General features: G+C 50.1%; 1 protein-coding gene across 1 annotated transcript in view; it reads right to left on the reverse strand.

The window, feature by feature from the left end:
* The window catches only part of PLXDC1 (plexin domain containing 1), a 63,555-nt gene that overhangs the window by 32,849 nt on the left and 8,677 nt on the right, over positions 1-22,029 (reverse strand). The window contains exon 3 of the mRNA XM_007465150.1: positions 201-344. Within this exon, the coding sequence (XP_007465212.1) occupies positions 201-344 (144 nt within the window). The remainder of the gene's footprint in view (positions 1-200; positions 345-22,029) is intronic.

Raw genomic sequence — 22,029 nt, forward strand, 5'->3', positions numbered from 1 at the left:
GGTGGGGGGGGGGCACAGGCATGTCCAGGGCAGTACCACAGGAGGGCACTCCAACTCTGGCAAAGCCCCCCAGGGTCCCCTGGAAGGCACTTCCCAGACCACAGACCTCAGGCCACAAGCCATGCCCACTGACCAGGTGTGGCGGGCTGGCCCCCAGCCTCCCAGCCCAGGGCAGCGCTACCGGGGACTGGGGCACTCACCGAAGCCTGCCGGTGGGTGTTAGAGAGGATTCGGTGAACTTTCACTTGGCTCTGGTTGGCTCTGGCCACGTCCACCCACAACTCCCGGCTGCGGGGCTCGCTGGGACCATAGAGTCGGGACACATAGTAGCTGTGGTTGTCCTCCTGTCGTTATCCAAGACACAGCCCACAGGAGGCATGAGGAATCAGGATGCCAAGAACCACAGAGTCTGGATACAAGAATTCATGGCCCTCCCAGGGGAGCAGACCGTGGCCCAGAGCTGGTTTAGGCCTGGGAGCCCTTTGGCCCCGGAGAGCTCAGTACCTGCTCCCTAGCCATGCCCCCAACAGCTCTGGCGCCAGCTAAATCCATACCTGCTGTAGCCATGCTCCACTCTGCCATCCCCAGGACAGGCCAGGAGGCTTTTCCTACAGCCCCTGAGTCCCCCGCAGAGAACACCCAAGGCACAGCTCAGCTTGGGAGGTGAGGGAGCAACAGGCAAGGCAGCCTCAAACAGAGCCCTTGTCTTCGGGGAGCTCCCAGACTGAGGGGGAGACATAGCCCCCTTCCCTGGGGAGCACCCAGTTTAGGGGAGAAGAAAAACTGGATTCAGAAGCCACCAGTCTAAAGGTGAACGCACACCTTGATCTTGGGGCATTGCTTGGGGCATTGCTAGTCCGATGGAGCAGGTGGGACTTACACAAACAGAGTACACAGACACAGACCCTCCAGAGAGAGATAAGACAGGGGCCATGTTAGTCACTAAAGGCTTGAGAGACAGGAGAGAAGCAGCAATGATGCCTTCAAGACATATTTTTAAGCTTTACTATGTGCCTGATGGGGACAAAATAAAAGAACAAGCCAGAACCCAGAGGGCTGGGGGTTAACTCTGTAAAGCCTCTCCTGTACAGGAGCATTTAGGGGCAGGACTTAAAGGAGGCTGGACATGGTCAGCAGAAAGTGTGGAAGAGCCCAGGGAGGAGGCAATGTCAAAGCATTTCAGCCCATCCGGGAGTACCAGCCACCAGCCGTAGGAGAAGAGGCCGAGTGGGCAGGTCCACTCGGCCGCTGCCACAGAAATGGAGCCGCTGACTCGTGCGGAGCCCTGGGCGTCGCGGGCCATTAATCAGGCTGTCGGGCCGCAGTGGCCGCAGACACCGCAGAGCCGACCATGTTCTCCCTGCCAAGCTGCCAGCTGCCCAGCCAGCCCTTGCCCTGGGCCCAGCATGAGCAGGGCCGAGGGATGCCTGCTGTCTCCACCCGCCCGGAGACAGACTCTGCTCTTCTGACAAGTGACACATTCTGGGGACCTGGGGTCCGGGCAGGGCTGGGGAAAGACGAGCAGGAGAAACATGGGGTTGGGGGTAGATTTCCCACTGCCACTGCCTGGTTCCTCCCCTCCAGCCTCTAGACTGCGGGCCCCTCCACCCATCCTCAGCACGGACGTCAAACAAATCTAAAACACATACGAGGCCACAGCCCTCTGCTCACGAGCCATCGGGGGCTCCCACTGCCCTCGAGACAAAATCCAAACTGCAGCCTCACATTCGAGGTCTCACCGTGAGCCAGCCCCGCCTTCTCTCTAGCTTCGCTTCTCTCTCCCTCTCCTTCGCCTGTGCATCCTTGTGCACCCACTCACCAGACTGACTCCCCGACAGTCTGAGGCCACCAGTGGTCACTCATGCCTCTGCACAGCCTGGTCCTCCTGCCTGGAATGGCCTTGCTTTCTCCCCCTGGCAGATTCCTACTTCTTCAATGCACAGCTTGAACATGACCTTCTTATTGATCTCCTCCCCCAGCTTGCCCAGTGGCGGCCTCCACCGTCCACAGGAGCCCTCAAGGGCTGACTCATGGGTACAGTTTGTGAGAGTCACATGGGCCCACGCTTGCTGGCTTTCTGATTTTACTCATGAAGCCACCTGAGGGGGTCACCCTGATGCCACCACCTCTGGGGTGCCCATGCCAAGGATGCTGCCTCCCATTGCTGTCACAGTCACTTACCCTGGGGTCCCAGAAGATGCCCAGAGGAGGAACCGCTGTCCCCCAGTTTGCCTGTGGGCACTGGGGAAGCTGTGCTTATGCCCTGAGCTCACAGCTTCCCTCAGGAAAGCGGCCCCTTCACCTTCTGCTTCTCCCCCACCCCGCAAGAGACCAGATGCCACGTCTTTTCTCCCTGGGTCTCCATCTCTCCTATCTCCATCCATCTCTGCTGGGGTCCCCACCTTGACCAAAAAGAAAAAACAACCAAAAAAATTACCTGCCACCACTATGGAAAACAGTATGGAGGTCCCTCAGAAAACTAAAAACAGAATTACCATATGATCCAGCGATCCCACTCCTGAGCATATATCCAGACGAAACTATAACTCAAAAAGATACACGCACCCCTATGTTCATAGCAGCACTATTCACAATAGCCAAGACATGGAAACAACCTAAATGTCCATCTACTGATGAATGGATAAAGATGTGGTACATATATACAATGGAATACTACTCAGCCACAAAAAAGCATGAGATAATGCCATTTGCAGCAACATGGATGCAACTAGAGATTATCATACCAAGTGAAGTAAGTCAGAAAGAGAAAGACAGGGCTTCCCTGGTGGCACAGTGGTTAAAAATCTGCCTGCCAATGCAGGGGACACGGGTTTGAGCCCTGGTCCGGGAATATCCCACATGACGTGGAGCAACAAAGCCCGCGCGCCACAACTACTGAAGCCTGCACGCCTAGAGTCCGTGCTCTGCAACAAGGGAAGCCACTGCAACGAGAAGCCCGCGCACCGCAACGAAGACTAGCCCCCGCTCGTCGCAACTAGAGAAAGCCAGAGCGCAGCAGTGAAGACCCAACGCAGCCAAAATTAAGTAAATATATTAAAAAAAAAGAGAAAGACAAATACCACATGATATCACTAATATATGGAATCTAAAATATGACACAAATGAACCTGTCTACAAAACAGAAACAGACTCACAGACATAGAGAACAGACTTGTGGTTGCCAAGGGGGAGGGGAGGTGTGGGAGGGATGTGGGAGCTTGTGATTAGCAGATACAAACTATTATATATAGAATGGATAAACAACAAGGTCCTACTGTATAGCACAGGAAACTCTATTCAATATCCTGAGATAAACCGTAACGGAAACGAATATAAAAATGAATGTACATGTATGTAAAACTGAATCACTTTGCTGCACAGCAGAAATCAACACAACATTGTAAATCAACCACACTTCAATTAAAAGAAAAAAAAAATCACCGGCCAAGAAACAAAGCCCCTTGCACACAAACTCATGCAAAGACATGTGAACAAAGGTGCCCAAGAGAAGAGTCTGAGGGCCCACAGCCTGCTTCCTGGGAGTCACATGGTGAGCAGTTTTTATTCCACCTCAAAGCAAAAACAACAGGGGGCCCTGACCAACACTGTGCATCTGACAGTCTGCAGGACTCCAGCGCCGAAGCCAGTTTAGGTTCAGCTGCAACCACTTGCCACAGCCATGGCTACAGCTCAACTCTTCTCTCCACTAGCTCCAACAAGGGAGTGGTTTATTAAAGGACATCCGTCAGCCTAAACTTTTGCCTGAAGAAAGGATACCAAGTTTAGATGCTATTCAGCCCATCATTTAAACGTCTACTCCCACCGCCACCGCCACCCCCAACCCCCAACTCTGAGCCCCTGCCACATAGGGACAGGCAAGATCACCTCTGTACCCATGGCTCAAGGTCCCTGAATCCTTGACGCCTGGTGAGGCGAGGCCTGTTCTGGGAGTCCAGAACCTTCCTTTGCCCTTTTATAGGAGAAGAAAGAGGGACCGGTGCCTGGCACAGTCAAAATTTTGGAAGTAAACCTGCCCCTCTAATTCCTAGGCTGTCTTATTATGACCTGTCGGGGAGGGGGACACGAGTGACCAACAGAGCAAAGTAGCGTCTAGGTGGTACTCTAGTCCTTTTGAACACACAGAAGGTTTAACTGTGTCCTGCATAAAGCTTTGTTCAAGTCCTACCCCCCCCACCCCGTACCGTGAATGTGACCTTATATGCAAATGTAATTAAGATGAGGTCATACTGGATTAGGGTGGGCCCTAAATCCGACTACAGGTGTCCTAGTAAAAGAAAGGAGAGGGAGATTTAGATACAGAGACACAGAGGGGACACAGGGAAGAAGGCCATGTGACAACAGAGGCAGCGATTGGAGTGATGCAGTTTACAAACCATGAAACACCAAGGATTGCCAGGGACCACCAGAAACTAGGAATAGTCAAGGAAGGACTCTTCCCTAGGCTTCAGAGTGAGCGTGGCCTTGCTGACACCTTGACTCAGACTTCTGGCCTCCAAAACTGTGAGACAATAAATTTCTATTGTTTTAAGCCACCAAGTTTGTGATATTTTGTTACGGCAGCACTGGGAGGCTAATACACAGATGTGTGTTGCTCTGCCTCAAGTGGGGCAACGCTGAATGTTTCCCCTTTCACGTCACCGCCATGTTTAGAACATTCTGCGGCTTCCCAGCTGTACTCAGATTGAAGGCCACACTCCTCACCATGACCTACAAGGCTCTGTGGGGCAAACTCTAGACACTGCTTACCCAATATCCATTACCCCTCTTTTTTATTAATAGCACATTGATTTTGTAGCAAAAGCAAATTTGACTGCTTGTCCCTCTTGCCCTTGCCCTTCTCCTTATTCCTGCCTGGAATGCAGATGTGATGACTGCAGCTTCAACAGCCATCTTGTGAGCATAAGAACAAGAGCCACATCCTAAGGCTAGTGGAGTGGAGAGTTAGACAGAACCTAGGTCCCTGGAGGGATGCTTGTTAAGTCCTCGGATTCAGCACTCTGTTATACGCAAACATGAATTCTTCCTGATGCATAGTAGTCTGGCCCCAACCCACCACCTCTTCCTTCCCCCTTGCTCTCCATGCTCCAGCCCTGTTGGGCTTCTCTCAATTACTGAAATCACCAAGTGCTTGTCTGTCTCAGGACCTTGGTACTTCCTGTATCTCCAAACCTCTTTCTCATTCAGTTCAGAAGCTGACTCTTCTCTGTCCTTCAGACCTCAGCTCAGTGGTCCTTCCTGATGCCCCTGTTGCACTCTCATTGCACCTCAGGCTTCTCCCTCTCAATGTGTTGTACACTTGTGATGACTGACTTGACTTTTTTTTTTTTTTTTCTGCACTGTGCAGCTTGGGGGATCTTCATTCCCCAACCAGGGATTGAACCCAGGCCCTTGGCAGTGAAATTTTTTTTTTTTTTGCTGCACTGTGCAGCTTGTGGGATCTTCATTCCCCAACCAGGGATTGAACCCAGGCCCTTGGCAGTGAAAGCGCAGAGTCCTAACCACTGGACTGCCAGAGAATTCCCTTGATTTGACTTTTAAATTTGTTATCTCCACACTTGCCTTTCCTGTAAGACCATAACTTCCCCACGGGTAAGGTCAGCTTTTACCTATGGTGTTTAAATGATAATAAATGAATGACCATTCATAGTTTCAGAGCAGGACCATTCAAAGCATAGTTTGTTGAAAGCCTTCTCATCCTTTGTTTTATTGCTACCACCATGCATTCTAGTGACCAGGATGGGATGGTATTACCAAACAAAGCAGGACAGCAGCTCATGGGGAACAGGTACTGTCAGGTACAGTGGGAGTCAATACAGCTCCCACCCAGAAACCTGAGAGGAGGCCTATGTTTAAAACTGCTGCTTGGAGGCTTGGAAAGGGGTCCTGTTTCCATCACCTGATTCCTGGGACTCGCCTGGTCAGAGCGTCCACCAAACCTCCAAGCGCTGGAAATGAGGGCCCCTGCACAGAAGCCACGCTCTGCAGTTGTGAAGCCCAAACAGACGTTAACACGTCTCTTGCTGTCTCATCTAAGAGGCAAAGGGTGGGGTGACTGGGGACATTTAGCCCATTGCTCTGAGTCCTTGGTCCATGAAGGACAAACAGTCCACCGCCCCAGCTGGTGCCGCTCCGCTGCGGAGCCAGGCTGTGTGCTGTTGGGGGATCATGGGACAGACCTGTCTCATTTTTTGAGTTCCCAAGGAGCCCTCCAATGGCACCTCTTAACTGACAGAAAGTCTTCAACCGTGCTGACTCGAGGAGAGTCAGAAACTAAAAGAGTTGCTGCCTCTAACTCCCAGGCACACGCTCTCTCCACTGTGTCAGCAGATCCCCGGGTGAGCACGGGCCTCCGTACCTATGGATCCCCTGCTCAGGCCAGGTAGGCGAGGCTGAGGCTCTGCTTCTGGCCTCAGAAGTGCCAGGTGCAGCTGGGCTGCCAGGGGAAGGACTGCTTCAGGGGGCAGCGCCATGCAGAATTGGCCACAGGTCCCCAACAGGCCCCAACAGACCACCTCTCCTGGCACGGGGTGACTCTGATTATCCCCAGGACAGTGAAGCCGGGAGCGGTATCTATTCCAAGCCCCGGCCTAGGGAGGCTCCATGGTGATGGGTGAGGCCAAACTGCAGCTTAGAGAGGAGGGGACAACTTGGAGCTGGGGTCACTCCTGGGCAGAGCCAAGAACGAAGCCCCCAGGGGTTGGGGGTGGGGCGGTGAGGTACTTGGGAAAATGGGAGGAAAGAGAAGGGAAGTTGGCCTTTGAAGATCTGCGACGGTTGTGCGTGACAACCCTGGGAGATGTGTGCTACAATTAGTCCCATTTTATAAGTGGGGAAACCGAGGCCCACATAACTCTCTGAAACCAGGTCAGTCTCACTCAAAGGCAGTGACTTTTCCTCTTTCCACTGTTTCTTGGGTCTTTAAGTGACTGCCCCACTGGAAGGCGACTTGGGCTGATTAGTTAACATGTCTCACATCAGAAGAACCAGAGTGGATCCTTTCTGGAGCACAGAGTTCAGGGACTGTGTCCCAATCCTCTCCTCACCCCTAGCACCAGCACAGGGCTGGCACCTGGCACATGGTAGGTATTAGGGATCTGCTTGTTGAATGAGTGCAATCACCAGGACCCCACGGCTGATGGTGCCGGAGACTGTGCTGAGAATGTGCAGTGTGACACCAATAAGGACAGCATCCTCTCCCAGCACTGATGGCAGGTGACACAAAAGCCATGTGTGAAGGAAGCAGCTGCCTCCTCTGGGAATCCAAGTCCGTGGAAATCATTCCCATAGCTGGGACATCCTGCCCAAAGGAATGCACCTCCAACTCCCCGTCTTCTTTTCCTGAAATGCCCGTATCATCACCTTAGGAGGTCCTTCCAGTCAGAAGACCTGAATTGCTGCAGTTGAGGCTTGAAGCATGTCAGCTGGGCTGTATTCCTGTCCCAAGTGGGGCAGAGTAGGAGGAGTTTGGGATGCAGGGAAGGGGAAAGAAAAACAATTCCTTGTCAAAGGAGGGAGGGAGGGAAGGAGGAGGAAGAAGCAGGAAGTGTTAGCTTCACTTCTCCAAGGAAGCGAAGCTAACACGGGAGATGCTCTCAGGCCATGGCTCCACCTCCTCAAACTCGGAGGAAGAGTACTCGATCATGTGACTGAGAGTCCAGCAGGGCAGCAAGTGCGGAACACGGGGCCTCTGGTGTCATCAGGGCCTTGTCCTGAGTGTGACTGCTGGTCCACAGAAACGAGAAGGAAGCTAGCCCTCACATCCGGCTTCAATAAGTATATGCTAGGGTCTTCCCTGGTGGCACAGTGGTTAAAAATCTGCCTGCAAAAAAAAAAAAAAAAAAAAAAATCCCCCCTGCCGATACAGGGGACACGGGTTCGAGCCCTGGTCCGGGAAGATCCCACATGCCACGGAGCAACTAAGCCCATGCACTACATCTACTGAGCCTGTGCTCTAGAGCCCACGAGCCACAACTACTGAAGCCCGCACACCTAGAGCCCGTGCTCCGCAGCAAGAGAAGCCACCACAACGAGAAGCCCATGCACCCCATCGAAGAGCAGCCCCACCCCCGCTCGCTGCAACTAGAGAAAGCCCACGCACAGCAACGAGGACCCAATGCAGCCAAAAATAAATTAATTAATTAATCATTTTTTAAAAAGACCCAACGCACCAAAAATAAATAAATAAATTTATAATAAATAAATAAATAAATGCTGGGTGAGTAATAAAGAAACAGAATTGAGGAGGGTGTCGAAAGACAGAGAAAGCAGCCCTGGTTCCTGACAGCTTTCCAGGTCCCTGAGGTCAGGCTGTCCTTCATCTCCAGCCCTTCGATCCCGTGACAGGTCTCGGCACCCTCTCTATAAATCTGTCCCCTGAGACAGCTGGAATAGCTCCTTGGAACCAAAAGAGCCCTAATGAGTCTTTCTCACGGGGTGATCAGAGGAAGTGCCTCGAGGGATACCACAGATAGTCCTTCACCAGCACAGACAGTGAGAATCTGCATGGGAAGAGCGAAATGAGAAACCAAATTTCTGGGAGAATTTTTCCCTGGCAACACACTAGCCACCGTGGTTTTTCTTCTATGAAGTCAATGACCACTGGCTTCTTGACTTGGTGGTGGCTTGGAATTCAACAACCTTGGGGGTGCTTCCCGTCTGCCACTGCAGGTCCTTGATCATGCTGCCACAGGCACCCGCAGTTTTGCAGGCGAAGTCCACACACAGCAGAGACTGATAACTGTCTCCCAATAACCACTCTCCCCTTCTTCCTTTAGTAGCAGAATCTTCCAGCTTTAGTTAGGCTCGTGGGCACCGAGCTAGACTACGTTTCCCAGCCCTCCTTACAGCTAGGAGACATGACTATGCCTGGCCGGTGGAAGATGAGCAGAATGACTGTCCTCAGTAGGAACTGGGGGACTCTCACCTTGCCCAGTTCTCATTGTTTGGGATGCAGATGTGATGGTGGGAGCAGAAACAGCCATTTTGGACCACAACATGCGAGGCACATGTTGTAGAGGGAAGCTGGCTCCCTAACACCATAGAGACACTACATCAACTCCTGCTTACTTATGCTCACACTATTACATGTGAGAGAGGAATAAACCTCCTTCATGTCTAAGTACCTTGTCAGGTGGCCAGTTTTTACAACAGCTGAAACTGTATCCTAAGCCCAGTCAATCCGAAGCCTCCTTCACATATTCCACATAGATATGTCTCTTGCAAAGGATTTAGAGGCTGTGCCTGGCAGTGAACTTGCCTGAGGAATTCACCCAATTCACAGATGTCACCGCATTTGACCTGCTGTCTGTGGGGCAGCCCCGATAACCCAGAGGGCAGCCCTCCAGGCACTGTGGACTGGAGGCTAGGAGCTGAGATGGGGTGACCTGACATTACAGAGGGTCAGGGAGCTTAGCACGAGCCAGACCATTTGGCAAGTCCGCCAAAGGGAACTATGTTTCCTTGAAATGCCTGCAAGAAACCCCAGTCGATAAACCACATTCATTTTGGTAGGCAGCATGATGTGGCTTTCAAACATTTTTGACCATGAAATCCTGTCTTCCAATTAAACTTCCATGGAGGCGCAATACATAAATCACATCAAAGTAAGGCCACCCTGGGGCAAGAGAAGGGCCTGGAGCCCAGCCTGCTGTGCCACTTCCTTCCCCACCACCCTCCATCCTACAGCAGCCCATGAAGCACCTCTGGGAACCCTTAGGGTTCCGTGGAGTGCAACTTGAAAACCACTGCTTTAGGATCAAGGGCAGGGGCTGTGGAGTTAGCAGACCCAAGCTCAAAAACTAGCTCCACTACATAATCGTTGGTGCAAAACATCCCTCTCCTCTCTGAGCATCAGTTCCCTCATCAGTAACCCTTCTTGCAGAGATCTTGAAAGGATTAGACAAAACATAACAACATAAGGCTCTTAGCCCAGTGCCTGGTCCACAGTAGGTGTTTGAAAAGTGGGAGCTATTAGCATGATTCTGTTGGACCTTTCCAGGAAAGGTCTTGATTGTGGAGGCTGCCTCCTCAAAACCATCCCCAGCCCCCTCTTCAGCACCTGCTGTTACAATGTCTTTTCTGCCTCAATTATTCATGCCCGGAGCCTGCCAGGCACTTCACTTCTGACAGCAGGGCGGCATTTACCTTGGCTGGGCTCAAGACGTTTCTGGACAGGAACTCTGGCTAAGCTGTCACCATCAGCCCATCACCTGCCAGCCAACTGGCAAGTGGAAATGCCGGGGCAAGCAACCAAGGGCATCCTGCAGGGCCTATTGGAGAGGTCTGGCCAGCCATGCTGGTTAGAATGGCATGCCAGGCAGCTGAATCCAACCCAGGACATTACTGGGGGAACGGACATCCTATTCCCCGCCTCCACCGTTCTAGGAGGCTTTAGAAGGCCAGTAGGAATGTTTCCTAGATCCCTGCTACGCAAAGTCTGTCCCGGAGACCAGCAGCATCAGAATCACCTGGGAGCTCAGCAGAAATGCAGAATCCAGGGCCCAACCCGAAACCTGCTGGATCAAAATCCGCATTTGAACAAGCTTCCCAGGGGATTATTTTGCACAGTAAAGCTTGAAGAGCGCTGGTTAAGAAGCACCCTCTGTCTGGACCAACGCATCACTCATTTTTGTTTCTGAAGACTCCAAGGACAGAAAGACCTGGGTTCTTGTCCTGGCTCTGCCACTCACTAGCTGTGCACCCTTGGGCAAGCACTTCACCTCTCTGTTCCCAGATAGTATTAGAAACACCTGTCTCCTGGGGTAGTTGGGTGGATGAAATATAAGGCCACAGAGTGAGGCCAGCGCTCAGGGAGGGCTCCTTTAGTTCCCTTACCTCATGCATCCACATGATGACCTCCATCTACCCTCTGGAGGTATTTACGCCTCAGGCTGAAATAAACCACCTGGAACACTTGTCATCACAGAAGTGCAGAAAACAGGTCCCCTGGACTAACCCGGGAAGGGAGGGACCCAGCCTAGACAAAGGGGTATTTGCATGGTGCTGAGGGCCTGAGGTAAAGAGGTGTCAGGGTGGGTGAGGCTGACCTGAGAAGGTCCTGGAAGTGGGGATTTGGACCAGGCTTGGAAAGAGGGTGTGAGCTGGCTTTCTAGACAAAGTATTTTTTAATACTCCTCACGCTTCATGGAAAGGAAAGAAGCATCTTATCCTGACACTGATCCTACATGTGGGCTTTTGGAGGATATCAGTCAACCAGAGATTTTGATAGCATCAATATATATCATATAACCACAGAGAATTAGGAAATAAGGAAAAACAAAAACAGGCCTCCCCCATCTCTCACCTTGTCCTGTTCTGCCATATTTCCTTCTAGTCTTTTTCATATGAATGTAACTTCACGTGGTTATAATCCTGCTGACTCTATCCAGTTGTGTGGGCTGCTTCTGTCATGTTTCATGATACCTGAAGCCGTTTTTGATGTTGAACATGGTCTTTTAACCATCATTTGTAAAGGCGTTCATGGCCATCTACTCAGAAGAAAACCCACAATTTTATTAACTTTTTCCTTACTGTTGGGCACTTAGGTAGTTTCCAGTTGTTATGCTCTATTTTTCTATTTTAAAATACTACTGTGATAAATTTGTTGATACACTTTCCATATCCTGGATTACTGCCCCTGCTTCAAAGCCTCGGATATAAAGCAGAACTTCTCAAACTTTAATGTGCATACAAATCACCTGGGAATTAGATTCTGATGCTGCAGGTCTGAGGGGCCTGACCTGCATTCCTAACAAGCTCCCACCATACGTTGAGGAGTCGTGAGGATATGAAGGGTAGCCCCTGAGGCTTCAAGGCCAGGAAACCCTCTTTTGTTGCTGGGATCCCATTTTTGTACTTCCAGCTAAGATCTGGGGGAAAAAGCACTACCCTTTTTTTTCCGAGACCTTTCTGGTTAACTTTTCAACTAATTAGCTCAACCGATTTTTATAACAGCTCTATGAGGCATTCTCAGTCCCACCTTACAGATGAGGAAACTGAGATTTAGAGTGATGATATGGCAAAGATACACACTATCTACCATATTGGGACCAGAGTAAGATGACCAACTGTCCCGATGTACCTGAGACTGAGGGGTTCAGTGCCAAAATCAGGACCATCCTGGGAAAACCGAGATGGTTGGTCACCTTGACCAGAGCCTAATTCAGAGTCAGCTAATGTTGATCATTTCCAACCCTGGGCGCCTTTATGTAGATTACTGTATGACACCTTTGCAAGTACACTTAGGCAATATAGCATCGCCATTTGACAATGAAGAAATGAGCTCAGAGGGGTTAAGAAATTTTCCCAAGACAAGGGAATTCCCTGGCGGTCTAGTAGCTAGGACTCCATGCTTCCACTGCAAGGAGGCACGTGTTTGACACCTGGTCGGGGAACTAAGATCCTGCAAGCAGCGTGGTGTGGGCAAAAAATTAAAAAAAAAAAAAAAGAAAGAAAAGAAAATTTCCCGGGACTTCCCTGGTGGTCCAGTGGTAAAGAATCCACCTTCCAATGTAGGGGATGAGGGTTCAATCCCTGGTCGGGAACTAAGATGCCACATGCTGCGGGGCAACTAAACCCACGCACCACAACTAGGGAGAAGCCTGAGCGCCGCAACGAAGATCCCGCGTGCCTCAACAAAGGAAGATCCCGTGTGCTGCAAATAAGACCCGACGCAGGCAAAAAAATAAGGGAAAACAAATTATAAAAAAAAAAGAAAGAGGGAGGGTGGGAGGGAGGGAGACAAAGAGGGAAGAGATACGGGAACATATGTATATGTATAACTGATTCACTTTGTTATAAAGCAGAAACTAACACACCATTGTAAAGCAATTATACCCCAAGAAAGATGTTAAAAAAAAAAAAAAAAGAAAGAAAGAAAGAAAGAAAGACATTTTCCCAAGACAAACAGCCCAATTTTTTAAATGGGCAAAGGACTTAAGTAGACATTTCTCCAAAGAAGATATACAAATGGCCGACAAGCACATGAAAAGATGCTCAACATCATTAGCGATTAGGGAAACTACAAAGCAAAACCACAATGAGATACCAGCTCACATCCACCAGGATGCTATAATCTGAAAAAAAAAAAAAAAGGAAAATAACAAGTGTTGGCAAGGATGTGGCAAAATGGGAACCCTCATACATTGCTGGTGGGAATGTAATATGTTGCAGTCACTGTGGAAAACAGTTTGGCAGTTCCTCAGAGTTAAACATACAATTACCCTATGACTCAGCAATTCCACTCCTAGGTATACCCCCAAAGAGCTGAAAATATGTACTCAAACACATACACATATACATGTTCACAATAGCACTATTCACAAGAACCAAAAGGAAGAAACTCAGATGTCTATCAAGGATGTGAAATGGGAACCCTCATACATTGCTGGTGGGAATGTAATATGTTGCAGTCACTGTGGAAAACAGTTTGGCAGTTCCTCAGAGTTAAACATACAATTACCCTATGACTCAGCAATTCCACTCCTAGGTATACCCCCAAAGAGCTGAAAATATGTACTCAAACACATACACATATACATGTTCACAATAGCACTATTCACAAGAACCAAAAGGAAGAAACTCAGATGTCTATCAACAAATGAATAGATGAACAAAGCTGTGGTATATCCGTATAATGGAAAATATTATTCAGCCATAAAATGGATGAGCCTTGAAAACATTATGCCAGGTGCAAGAAACCAGACACAAAAGATCATATATCATATTTCATTTATATATGAACTATCCAGAACAGGTAAATTCATAGAAATAGAACACAGATTGGTGATAACCGGGGACTGAAGGGGGTGAGGGATGGGGTGCAACAGCCTAAAAGGTCCAAGATTTCCTTTTGAGGTGGTGAAAATGTTTTGGAACTAGAGGTGATGGTTGCACAACATTGGGGGTGTATTAAATACACCCCACTTTAAAATGGTTAATTTTTTGTCACGTGACTCTCACCTCAACAAGAAAGAAAACCGACCAACCAACCAACCAACCAGCCTGCGGAAGGAAAAGGAAAAGGTCAACCAAAGGGACCTGCGTGGGAGACAGACCGCTTGGGCCTGAGCAGCCAGCAGAGGGCGCTGTGGCACTCTTACCGAGCCGGGCAAAGGAGACCACCGGGACTGAGAATCCGTCACATGCCTCGCATTTTGCTCTCGAGTCTCAACCCAGGAAGATCAGTACCTACCCTCCCCTATTTGGGAAATCTGAAGCTAGTAGGGGCTTGAAACGCCAGGTTCATTAACTGAGGGTTTAAGTGTCCAGCCCAAGGTCAGCTGCTGGTACGTGCCAGATGGAAGGCCAAGACTGCGGGACTCTTTCCACAGTGCTGAAGACTGGACGTCTGGACTCCACCTCCCACCTCCCTGGACACCCATTCTTCTCACAAAATCTCTTATCGTCTGTTGCTTCAAAATTCAGCTCACGACTTTCCCTCCACCCATCTCACCCTCAACCCCCAGAAGTCTTCCCCTAACAGACTTGTCACCTCATCCTTTCCCCTCAGCGCCCGCACTGCCATGGCGGGGTTCTTCCATGAGCAGCGCTTGGGGCTCTTCATGTGTCGATGCTACAAATCTGTCTGTCCCGTCTCCCCTAGGCCCTTCTGAAGGTCTCCTTTTGGGAACTGCCTCCTTTGGGAGGGTGTAGAAACCAGGAGGGTATTGCACTCACTTGTTCCTCTCGCTGCCCAACTGTCTTGGATGATGCAGCTCCAATCCCACTGTGTGGTCCCTCAGCATTCCTGGGCCTGCCATGGTGGTTGGATGAGCTGGGAAGTTTTGCTTGGGCCAGAGAGGAGAGGAATTCAGGGAAGCTGGGCCAGGAGGAAGACTGGGGTAAGAGGAGGGGAGTCAGAATTTTCTATTAGGGTGTGAACCTGTTCTATTAGGGTGTGAACCTCCAAATCTGACTGCTCTTAAACTTGGTTCCTCCCAAACTGTGACCCAGACATGAACCACAGAACCAAGAAAACCTTTAATTTGGATTTGGAAATCCCCAGGCTTGAAGACATCCCCCTTCAGCCTCTTGGAGAATAAACTGTGGTTCTTCCCGGATTTCTAATTTAGCACTATGGCTCTCCCCAATCCCTCCCTCGCCCACAAAGTTTCCAGTGTCCCCAGGGCCTCAGGATTGGTCTTGGTGGAAAAATCTCTGGAAATCTTAAGTCCGGACAAGGATCCTATTTCCACAGGGATGTGGTGGTAGAGTGAGCGTGGGAATAAGATCCAAGGAGATGTGGCTCTGACCAGGGGCCTTGGAGCTGCCAGCTCATCCTGGGAGCGCAGCCTGGATGCCTCAAGGCCTCCAGAGCAAGAGGGTCTGAGTTGGAAGGAGCATTGTGGCAAGGTCGCCAGGCAGGAAGTGCTGGACAGAAGGGACTAGGAAGATGGGGTTGGGCCAGAGGGGCGAGAAGGGAAGATGGTCAGAGGGCCCTTGGCCAGAGAAGGCCTGGGATGGGGGCTGGGCAGAGGGGCTGAGGTGAGGGAGCTGGGCCAGAAGGGAAGCTGGGCCAGGAGGGTGGACTGAGGAACAAAGAAGGGAGATGATGGGGCTCCGGGGTGGGCTGGGGGAGGCAAAGGGGATGGCAGCCCACCTACCAGGCCCTAAGCCCCTCGATAACGGCCCCAGAGCAGAGGGAACTAAAGCCTGGTTCCTGTTGGCAGAGATTAGACTGTGATATGGATAAACAGTTGAAAGCCAAGAAAACTTTATGAAACAGACCATATCAAAATTGCTGAAATGTCCCCTTCCTTCCACTTCCCTTTTGCTCAGCCCTCTGCTGCCAAGATCGGGTTTCCTTCAGCCAGAGAGACCCCAGCTCTCAGAGACGCTGACCAGAGACACGGGAGAAGCAGCAGTCTCTGGGCCCCTTCCCAGGGCACCTGCAGGGACCAAGGGGGCCCACCATCCAGGGTAGGGTGAGCGCACAGCCCAGGTGGTGTGGAGGTCTGGCTGTGCTGAAGGGGGCGATCGTCACCATGCCCCATTGACTGCTGCTCAGTGCAAGGCCTAATGGGTTCAAGGCGGGGTAGGAATGGAGCACAGGCCCCTCTGAGGATTCTGGCACGAGACCCCCCGGGGTCGCAGTGTGTGCACACGTGTTCCGGCATCTATGGCATGTATAAGCACTGACATTCTCTTATGTGCGTGAGAACCCGGGAGTCAGTAGAGTTTGGTCCTTTGAGGCCACTAAGTCCAACAACTCACCCCAGGCACAACCTCTTCTCTTCAACAACCCTGTCTTTCAAGGACTCTGGAGATGGAGAAATCCCTACTTCCTTTGTTCCTTCAAAAGAGGAACACCCATCATGCACCAGGCACTGGCTACAGAGTGCTAAGAACGTCTTGGGTCTCATGGTGCCTCGGTTTCAGGGAAAGACAGGCAATAAAAACAAAGAAATAGATAATTCAGGGCAGGAAGGGATATGAGCTGTGGAGGAAAAGTCTATTCCCTCTGCCCCAGTCACAGCCCTGCAGCTATTAGAAAACAGCCACATCTAGAAGCTTCTCTATACCAGGTTAAATACCCTAAACTCCTTCAACCATGTTGGACTACTCTGGTTTCTAGAAAGCCATTTGAAAGGGGGTTCAAACCCCTCAGCTGTGGTCAGGACAAGAAAAACCCCGCAGGATCCCCAGAGCCCCAACCCTGGTCCCCGGGCTTCTGTGGGTTTTCGTGGGTTTCCATGAACACAGCTGGCTTTCCCACCTCCGTCCTTGGCAGCCACTCCACACTCCTGACTCATCCCAGCCCACAGGCAGTGAGGAGCACCAAGTCTTTTCCTCATGAACTGCTGCTAAGTCACATCTCTCCCACCTTATTCTAAACGGGAAGTGCCAGGATTTCTAATTATCCCAATAGTTTCATCTGGCCTGAGGCCAGCTATCCACCAGCCTGCCAAGGAAGCCTTCTGGTTCCTAATCTGACATTCTGAACTCTCTTCCAGCTAAGGGAGAAGCCTGGTCTAGAAGTCTGATCCTCCAATCTTCTGGGCAGGGCTGGGGACACCCCTAGCGCAGTCAGAGGGTTCTCCTGACAGGGTGGCCTTGCTTCCTCACGTGCACTCTTAATGTGTGGCTACTGAGGGGGCCACAAAGCCCCCAGGATGGTGCAAGTCTTGTGGTCAAGTCCAGCCACATGGTGCCTGAGAAAGCCTCAGCTTCCAGTGTTCAATTTGACAACCGATTTTAAAATTGGTTTGAAATGTTACAGCTCCGAAGTTCCCACACCTAGAGAGCCATCAGGATCACATGGGGGGACTTTTAAAGAAACAGATTCCCAGGCTCCAGTGTTTCTCAGCCAATCAGTCCAGGGTGGAGCCCGAGAATTTGAGCTGTTTTTTTTTTTTTTTTTTTTTGGTTTTTAGGTGAAAGGCTTGGAACTAGGGGTTCACTGTGTGTACTACAAAAGTTGTAGACCCCTACACGCTTACCTCCCAGTGCGGGAAAAATGCAGTGCACGCTTGGGGGTCAGCTGGAAGGTTTGTGCCCCTTGAGATCGCAGCTTGATACAGCCTCCCACTCCCATTTTGGGAATTCTACCTTGTGAAAGTCCAAACACTTCTCCAGCTTTTCTGTGACCTTGCAAGGACATTTGGCCCCTTCTTGTGGTGCGCGGGCCTCTCACTGCTGTGGCCTCTCCCCTTGCGGAGCACAGGCTCTGGACGCGCAGGCTCAGTGGCCATGGCTCACGGGCCCAGCCGCTCCACGGCATGTGGGATCTTCCCGGACCAGGGCACGAACCCGCATCCCCTGCATCGGCAGGCGGACTCTCAACCACTGCGCTACCAGGGAAGACCTGAGCTTATTTTTAAGCTCTGGGGTTATTGAATCCATACTGGCTCTTAATGATCCCCACTGCCCTTTCTGAACACCCACAGACAATTGCTTCCAGAAGGCCACGTCTCTGTGGCTCTCTTCTGCAGTGGCCTCTCTGCACAGACTGGACCGTGGCCCTCTGACCATGGCGCCTGGCTCAGAGCAAATACCAGTTCTTTAACCGGTAGCCCAGCAAAGCTGTGGGTTGGGGACAGGGTGAGTTTCCAAGTGTTCCCTTACTTGGGATACCTCTCCTGCCCTGGCCCTCCATTCCATCATCCCACCATGGCTCCTTGGTTCTGCAGGATGGAGAAGCAGGGCAGCATGGGAAGTGAATGGCTCCACTTCAGGGCCGGGACTAGGGTGAGGCGAGGGCGGCACTGACCTCGGGTGTAACATTTAAAGTGGCACCAACAAAAAGAACTTATTTACAAAACAGAAACAGACTCACAGATTTCGAAAACAAGTTTATGGTGACCAAAGGGGAAACGTGGAGGGGAGGGATAAATTAGGAGGTTGGGATTAACATACACACACTACTGCATATAAAATAGATAACCAACAAGGACCTACTGTATAGTACTCAATATTCTGTATATTCTATATAGGAAACGAATCTGAAAAAGAATGAATATAGGTATATGTATAACTGAATTCTTATGTTGTACACCTAAAACTAACACAACATTGTAAATCAACTATACTCCAATAAAATTTTTTAATAAAAACATTTAAAAAGCGGCACCTACAAACTCAGTCATCAAGAGAATATTTTAATGCCATATATTTTTAAATCAAATTAGTTAAATTGATGCAGAAAAATCCATGCTGAATAAAAGATCTACATTTTAAATAAAGACAGGATCAGTAATGGGGCCAAGCCATGTCTGAGGACGAGGTAAAAGGAAAGATAAGTCACAGAAATGATGCAGAAAGAGAGAGTTCAGAGAATGTATTACCTTGCTCCCTCCGCACCAGGCTGCAGGCTGGCCCTGGTCCGTCTCCAACCCCCACTGGTACAGCCCCTGTCCAGCACCCCTCCTGCAGAGGCATCACAGCTCTTGCTGCTTTGGGGACCCACCCTCCCTGCCAGCTCAGGCTCACGTGTAGAGGTCTTAGCTGCTCCCTGCTGCAGCTTTTCCTAACGTCTTCTCTTCCTTCACCCTGCCCACACCTGGCCCTCCTGTGTATACTGTCCCTGCATTAAACCGAAAGAGAGAGAGAGAGAGAGAAAGGAAGGAAGGAAGGAGGAAGGAAGGAAGGAAGGAAGGAAGGAAGGAGGGAGGAAGAAAAGAAATGATGCGGGGAAAAATATTAAAATTCTAAAAATATCCTTAGAGAGAGAAGCTATTACATCCATGACACAAGAACAACAGGAGACTATTTTTTAAAGAAATGATCAGAAAAGAATAAACAGCTCTTGGAAATGAAAAATATGAGAGTAGGAAAAAAATCGGTAACATTAAGAAAATAAGGCTGAGAATATCTCCCAGAAAGTGGATCAACAACAACAATTACAAGCAAACTAACAAATAGACAACAAAAAATGCAAAGGGATAGAAACAGAAGAGAGAAGAAAGTTTGGGGATCAATCCCTGAGATGGACATCTAATTGAGGGGTCTGGTAGAAAGAAGAGAGTACGTAGAGAAAAGATGATCAAAGCAATAAAACAAGAAGACCTTCCAGAACTGGTGAATATAAGTCTCCAGGTTGAAACAGTCCGTCAAGTGTCCAGCGCAGTGAGAGAGAAAGAGTCCAAACAGGCACTTTCAGAATGCTGGGGTTAAGGGAACACCCCTGAAAGCTTCCAGAGGCGGAAAAAGCAGGCATCTACAAAGATGGGGCGTAAGCACATCAGACCTCTCAACGGTGACATCAGAAGCCAGAAGACCATGTGAGATGCCCGCAAACTTGTGAAGGAAAATTATTTTTAATATAGAATTCTATATTCAGCCAAACCATCAATCAAGTGTGAGGATACAATGAAGGCATTTTCAGATGTGCAAGTTCTCCTCTTCTGTAACCTTTCTCAGAAAGCTAAACAAACAAGGGAATGAAGCGGGGAAGAAAAGACACAGGGTCAAGAGAACAGGGTGCCTAGCAAGGAGAGAGATTAAGGGAGTTCCAGGATGAGGGAGAGCGAGGTCCCAGGATGGCTGTGGGCAGGCAGGCGAGCACCCGGCCAGGTTGAAGAAGGATGACGATGGCTGAGAGGTTTCCAAAAAAAAGCAAAAAAACCAAAAACTGACAGGTTTGACCACACCAAAAATTATATTTAAGGCCAATGGATGTTTAAGAATATATAGCAATGGACTTCCCTGGTGGCTCAGTGGTTAAGAATCCACCTGCCAACTCAGGGGACACAGGTTCGAGCCCTGGTCCAGGAAGATCCCACGTGCTGCAGAGCATCTAAGCCCGTGCACCACAACTACTGAGCCTGCGCTCTAGAGCCCATGAGCCACAGCTACTAAACCTGCGCGCCACAACTACTGAAGCTCGCATGCCTCGAGCCTGTGCTTTGCAACAAGAGAAGCCACTGCGATGAGAAGCCCGCACACCACAACGAAGAGTAGCCCCCCTCGCCGCAACTAAAGCCCGCACGCAGCAACGGAGACCCAATGCAGCCAAAAATTAATTAATTAATTAATTTAAAAAAAGAATATATAGCCATGGTAAGTACAAAAAACTAAGAAAGTAGGTGGGGATTGGGGGCAGGAAAAGCAAAAATGATGCAAGAAAGTAAACAGTGATATTATCCTGATTGGATTAGTGGTGAACAATATTTACCTGATTACGATAAAAAGCAGAGCATATGGATTTAACAGTTATATTGAGAGTGTTAAACCACGCTCGGGGGAGTAGATAAAAGGCATATAAAAGGCACTCTTCATCTATACAACAGGCAACCAACAGATAATGTCTAAATGGATTTATTGACAGGTAGCAGTGTAAGCAAATTACTTAGAAATGACCTCCAGGAGAAGATGCCCAAAGTGACACCTTCTGAGAGAGGGGTGGGCAGGTCCGGAGGAGAGGGGCGGACTGGTGTGTTTTGTTTTCTGATTTTAGCACTATTTGGCCTTTTTTTTTTTTTTTTATTTTGCAGTATGCGGGCCTCTCACTGCTGTGGCCTCTCCCGTTGCGGAGCACAGGCTCCGGACGCGCAGGCTCAGCGGCCATGGCTCACGGGCCGAGCTGCTCCGTGGCACGCGGGATTCTCCCAGACCGGGGCACGAACCCGTGTCCCCTGCATCGGCAGGCGGACTCTCAACCACTGCGCCACCAGGGAAGCCCTATTTGGCCTTTTTGACTGCGTGCGCTTCTTGGATTTAAAAAATTAGTTACTAAACATAAAATAAAGCAATGCCAAGAAGGCCATCCTCTTGTTGCTTCTCTTTTCATAGTTTTTCTGCATCCTGAGAATCCACCCTCTTCACCGGCAGCCATGGGCGCCTCCACACACAGCCATGGGCACATTCACACTCACACGGTCTCTCTCACACACACACACACACACACACACACACACACACACACACTCATCTCAGACACAGCAGCTCATCGTGACAGACACACAAGCAAATGTACATAATACACAATAACCCTCAGACACACACATGATTACAGATTCTCCCACAGACACAGAGGCCCCCATGAGCCTCCCAGGTAGCCAGCTGGGGAGCAGGGCCAGCTCTACAAGGGGCCGGTTCCTCCCTGCATTGCCACCCCCAGAACTGCCCCAGGCAGAGGAGGTTTTCTCCTGCAGCATCACCCTAATTGCTTCCTCCACTCAGAGTGCCCTCCCCTGAGGCTGAGCAACCAGAGCCTCTGTACCATTAACCCTTTGGAGCCACATGGTCTGTAGATGGTGCAGAAATGAGGTCGGGGTGGGGCCAGAGCGGGCAGCCGGATGTGACTAATAATGCCACCTTCATTCAGCGTCTAGTGGAGGCCCTAAGAAGTGGAAGAGTCCAGTGTCAGGAACCCTGTGGACATGCTGTGCATCCTTGAGCAAGTCACTTCACCTCTCTGGGTCCACAAGGAGGTAGGCAAGCCTATGAAGCTCTGAGATGCTAAGATTTTATGACCCAGGCTTGACCCCGCTTCCATCCCCTCTCCCGGGAGCCCTCTCTCCACACCGACGTCCAGGGCCAACCCCAAAGGATACACTTGTGTGTCTGACA

The sequence above is a fragment of the Lipotes vexillifer genome, unplaced genomic scaffold, assembly GCF_000442215.2.
Source record: "Lipotes vexillifer unplaced genomic scaffold, Lipotes_vexillifer_v1.1 scaffold591, whole genome shotgun sequence".
Lineage (NCBI taxonomy): Eukaryota > Metazoa > Chordata > Mammalia > Artiodactyla > Lipotidae > Lipotes > Lipotes vexillifer.